At 51.6% G+C, this 5633-nt stretch overlaps 1 protein-coding gene across 3 annotated transcripts in view; it reads left to right on the plus strand.

Moving 5' to 3' along the window:
• akap12b (A kinase (PRKA) anchor protein 12b) overlaps positions 1-5633 on the plus strand; it is a 32132-nt gene that overhangs the window by 23381 nt on the left and 3118 nt on the right. For all 3 annotated transcript variants that reach the window (XM_019889590.1, XM_019889599.1, XM_019889607.1), the window contains one exon: positions 1714-5487. In XM_019889590.1, the coding sequence (XP_019745149.1) occupies positions 1714-5483 (3770 nt within the window). In that variant the 3' untranslated portion in view covers positions 5484-5487. The remainder of the gene's footprint in view (positions 1-1713; positions 5488-5633) is intronic.

Below are 5633 nucleotides of genomic sequence, written 5' to 3' on the forward strand. Positions count from 1 at the left end.
GTCTTTGTCGTTTTTTGGGGGGTGTGGGGGGGGGTGAGAGCCCGAGTTGGCCTCCTTTTTTCTGCTTAACTGACTTCTTTTGTTTGCATAGCTGCTGCCGCACCAGACGAGTCATCCTAAAGAAGGATTTGCATACATTTGGGTGAAGTTGATAAACAAGTGTCAGCTTCCCTCTGTTATCTCATCAGGAGCGGAGTAGAGTTACAACCGTATTCAATTTGGGAGCTGCGGTGCAATTGTGACTGTTTACCCAAGTTGTGCCACCACGATATCCCAACTTTATTTTAGCACAAAATGTGCCATGCTTTTCACTGGACGCCAACAGCACTGAAATAAGTTCGGAGTTGAGGGTCTTAGCTCCAGGCTATCGCCACCCGCCACCTGCCTCCTGCAAAAGAAAAAGAACCCGTCCATCCACCTTCTCAACCCCCTGCAGCCTCACCCCACAAGCCTTCTTTGTGGTTCAGTCGTTATTTAAAACACACACTGACAGCGCCCCCCCTTTCCCTAAATCAAATCAGTCCAAGGATGTTTGTTGTATGTGTGCCTGTAAAACAAAAACACAAAAAAACTGAGCTCAAAAAGACTGGCGAGATGCCAGCAGTGTGTTAAATCCACATGGTTCCTGGTTTTATGATCTGTGTAGATACACATGGCCTCATCCGGCAAAGCCTGACCTGGACTTTACAACTTTACTTAAGGGGAGGCGGCAAGTTGAGTTTGCGTGTTTGCCGATGAACACATTTTGAAACGACACACACTCGAGAGGGCACCCCCCCAAGTCCACGCCGATGGCGCAACGCCGCCTGGGCGTCACTTTATTTTGTAAATACGTTGAATCTTGGCAAAGTTTGTGACCACCACCGCCACAACGGCCACTGCCCCCCCCCTACCACCCCCTTTTACCCTTGTTTTCACAGGCCACAGCAAGGGTTAGATGGCTATTGTGTTGTGCCTTGAAGGAGGCGAGTCCCCTTCCATTCCGCTGTGTTGGAATGTGGGTCAAGGGGACTTAATTCAAAAAGGGTGGGTGTAAGCCCTCTTCATTGTTTGGTTTTGGAAATGTAAAATACAATTTAGCTGAGATGAGCCAAGCGAGACTCTTTTTAGGACAACCTAGAATAACATAGGTGTGCATTCCTTGCTGGGTTAAATCCATACATCGCATCTAGGCATGTTCTCACAAAAAAAAAAAAATACCGAACAAAATGTTGCCTTTTTTTTTTTTTGCATCATTCCCTGGAAACCTTCAAGTGCATTGTTGTCCAACACTAAAGTATCCGAAGAATGCTGTGAGGCTTTAATTTAGATTGTGGGCACACTTCTACATTTTTTTTGTGTGTGTGTGGGACAAGACCACAGGTTTTTTTTTTTTAAGTAGCACCACAGAACAGTAGGTTGGAATTTGCTTGCTTTTTTTCCGCGTTTGGTTTGTTTGGAATTGCAATTTCAATTGAAATTTGAGCTGCTTTGCTTGTTAACGATAGAAAAACACTACGTTAGTTCCCACAGTGTTTCTTTAAAGGTGGTGTGAATGTATGTAATCGGGTAATGCGATACCTATCAATTAGACCTTTGTGTGTCCCAGAGTATCAGGCGACTGTTTTGAAAGCTGGGAGTGGTAAAGCAAAATGAGTACGAAATCAATTAGTTTGTCTGAAATCTACTATTGATCAGTTTAACAATTTTTGTGTTACTTCCTCCTCATTCCAGTTGGCCAGCCTGATGGTGTCTCTGTGGCTCAGAAGGAGGACACCTCAGAGACCATGGACACCATCGCAGACGAGCAGGCTCCTCAGGTGAATGGTGACAAAGTGGAGAAGGAATCTCCCGAGAGCAACGACATAGCTCCCGTTGAGGAGAAGGCAGCAGAGGAGAAGCCCGACGAGACGGGCGAAGTGGGCTTCAAGAAGATCTTCCGCTTCGTGGGCTTTAAGTTCACCCTGAAGAAGGACAAGAGCGAGGAGAAAGAGCCGGTGAAGCTGTTGACGGTGAAAGACAAGGACGGAGAGGTGGTCAACGGAAGCGATGAACCTGCAAAGGTTGAGGCCGCCAACGCGGGAGAGAACGGCACCGCTGAAGAGAAAGAGGCGCCCGACACTGAGGATGAAGTCACAAAAGACGCCAACAACGCCGAGACCCCAGAGGGTCCTGCTGATGCTGCTGAAACCTCAGATGAAGCAGTCAAAGAGGAAGGAGCCGAGAAGGAGGGCGAGGCCAGTCCACCACCCCAGGAGGCTGCGTTGTCCCCTTTCAGGAAGCTATTTAGTACCGGCCTCTTCTCTAACCTGCGAAAGAAATCCAGCATTAAAAGAACAAAAGAGGAGGAAGACAGGGAAGCAGTTGGCGAGGACCAAGTTGAGGAGGCGCACCAAAAGCCAGAGGCAGTGCAAGAAACCAAGGAGGAGGGACTGATAACTGAGGAGAAAGAAAAAGCCGAAGAGGAGACCCCGGCATCACCTCAAGAGGATAAACCTGAGCCTAGCTCGGAGTCTGAGGTCATCACCGACAGCCCTACTGCTGCTTCTGATGAGACGAAGCCAGAAGAGGAAAAACCAAAAGAAGAGAAAGCTCCAGCGGAGGTAACTTCCGATTCTGAACTCACAGCTTCACAAGAGAAGGTGAAACCCCAAGGAAGTCCCCTCAAAAAGCTTTTCACTGGCGCTGGCTTAAAGAAACTCTCCACGAAGAACAAGAAGAGCAAGAAAGATACTGAGGTGAAACTGACAGAGTCTGGGGAGCAAGCAGCGGAACTTCAATCCTCTACCGAGTCCACGGAAGTGGCAAAAGCTGACAGCGGACCGTCATCCCCAGAGAAATCAGGAGAGCATGCCGTTGAAGCGGAGGGGGCCCAGTCCGATTCCACACAGGAAGCCGAACGTGAAGTTGTCTCTGATGGAGAGAAGAAAAAGGAAGGAATCGTCGCCTGGTCTTCCTTCAAGAAACTAGTGACACCCAAGAAGCGCGTGAAAAGACCTTCGGAGAGCGATGACGAGGTCACAGGTGAGAAAGCAGCAAAGTCGGCAACCTTGTCTTCTTCTGAAAGCGCTTCGTTAGCAGATAAGGATGTAGAGGAGGAAGCGAAAGAGGACAAACCCTCCGAGGACGAGAGTAAGACCGAAAACACCGAAGAGAAACTGGTCAGCAGCACAGAGGAGCCCAAAAAGAAAATGGACACTTCTGTCTCCTGGGAAGCCCTGATGTGTATGGGAGGACCTAAAAAGAGGACCAGGAAGACTTCTGATTCCGACGATGAGGAAACCAAGATTGAAGAGGAGAATCCTGCGCCGGCTGCCGAAGATGGGAAGCAAGAGGACAAGACTGAGGCAGCTGTGGTGAACTCTCAAAGCGTTGAAGGAGAAGACGGAGGCGCTTCATCCCCAGAACCTCTGACGAGCCCACCCGAGAGAGAGTCCGCCTGGGACACTCTCAAACGCATGGTGATGCCGAAGAGTAAGGCCAAAACTGAAGAGAAGACACAGGAAAGCGCCGAACAGGTCCAGCCAGAAAGCGAAGCGCCGAAAGATGAGTCGTCTTTCTCCCTGAGAAAGTTCTTCCCCGGTCTCAGGAAGAAAAAGGCTGAAAAACAAGCCTCCACCGAGAGCGAGGAGGACTCCGACACCCCGGCCGTGGTTCCTCTATCAGAATATGACGCGCAAAACGAGGTTGCCCAGGAACAACCGGCGGAGGAAAGCGCAAGCGTAGCTCAAGCGTCTTCTGAAGAGAGATCCCCATCATGGATCGCAGCCATGGTGGAGCGGGGCGATGACCAGCACGATCAGCTGAGCGACATCACCGAAGAAGCAGAGAATATCGCTACGCCCAAATCTGTCGACACGGACAATGCGGAAGACGACGATCTGCCCCCAAAACCCGAGGGACGGAAATTATCCGTGGCTGAAATTGCTCAAGCGCCTCCTTCAGAAACCACCACCAGTGATCCCGAGGGACCTTCGGATGAGAACACGCAGGAGTGTGTGGCAGCCATTCAGGCCGAAATAAGTGAAGTTCCACCCATGACATCTGCGATCTGTGAAGATGCGCCAGTTACGATTGCTTCAGAAGAATGTGAACCACCTTTGCAGAATGCTGATTCCAAGTCTCTCCGGCTACTGGAGCCACATATCCAAACGGAGGCCGTGGCCATCTGCACTGGCCTGGAGACCAAGGAGATTGCTGAAGTCTCTTTCGAGAAACCTGCGGCTCCGATCACAGAATGTGTTTCTGTGATCACCGACGCGCTAAGCACTGAGGTCTTAGTCGAAGACGAGTCGTTGAAAGTGGAGGAGGCCGTTGTGACAGAAGATGCCCTGTTGAGCGCCCAAGTTCAACAAGTGAACGACGTTGAGATCGAGCCCACCGAAAATTCGCAGATTGAAGCATTGGACGTCCAAACTGCTGAGGAGAGCCGCGAACCCGAGCCTGCGGGCGGCGGAATCGTCAACACTTTGCTGGCGCCGCAAGTTGCGGAGACCGCCGCCGATGTGGCAAACGACGCTCCGATCGATTCCGTTACGCCAACGGTGGAGGTCCCCGTGTTTTTACAGAACGGAGAAGACACCGAGCCGAGTGTGAAAACCATCAGGGAAGAAGCACTTGCCTGTGAAATCGCAGCACCAAGTGAGCAGGTTTGCGTCATCACACAATCCGTTGTCCTCGTCAGCTCGCCCTGTGCGGACCAAGTAACAACCCCCAACGTGTCTGAGTCAGAGGATGCCATCGAAACCAGTGGCGATAATGCGGAGTGCGGTGAAATTGAGGCCCAGAGCATGATCATCGCCCAGTCTGTCGTACAGGATGTGATGGATAAAGTTTTAGAGCAGCCGAAAACCCCAGAAACCCCCACAACACACACCGCAACCCCGGCCCAGGCAGTGATGACCACGGAAGAGGAGATCGAGATCTCGGCGGAGAGCCCCGTTATCACCGACACCCCTATCCCTCTCACCAAAGAAAAAACTGCAGTGAAGCCGCTGTTTGTCGCCACGCAATGCGAAACCGTTCCGATCGAGGTGGCGGAGATCCTCGATGGGTCTGCGGCGGAAGACGAGAAATCCGAGGGAGGCTTGAAGAAAGCCGTGGAGGTAACCGCAAGTGAAGAATTTGTCGTTGAGGAAGAGGTCGTGGAGATCATCGGCGAGAGTCAGACGGATGACAAACTGGAGGCTGTGAAGGAAGAGACGGAGGAAGAGAAACCGCAACCGGAGGAGAAGGAGATCCACATGGCCGTTCAGGTGGTCCTGCAGACCGCGCAGATGGTTGAGGAGGAGTCCATCCAAGAGGAGACGGTGGAGGAATTCGGCAGCAACGGCCCCGTGGACGGCAAAGGAGACCGGCCCGCGAGCGAGCAGTCGGAAAGTCACCCGGCGGAGGAGAGAACGCCGTCAAAGTGCGCCGAGGTGATGGCGCAGGTGATGGAGGTGATCGAAGAGGCGGTGAAGGAGATCCAGCCGGCGTCCGCAGAGATCACGCCGGCGTCGTGAGCAGGTGAGATGGTCCACAGAATTCAAACTTCTTCATTCACTGATCAAACGAGTTTCCCATGCGTGTTTTGATATCTATTTTATAAACATCAATGGGCTCTACTTTTATTAGCGAAGTTGGGGCGGGGGATGACAGGGGGCGGGGGCACA

Source organism: Hippocampus comes, unplaced genomic scaffold (assembly GCF_001891065.2).
Source record: "Hippocampus comes isolate QL1 unplaced genomic scaffold, H_comes_QL1_v1.1 scaffold397, whole genome shotgun sequence".
Lineage (NCBI taxonomy): Eukaryota > Metazoa > Chordata > Actinopteri > Syngnathiformes > Syngnathidae > Hippocampus > Hippocampus comes.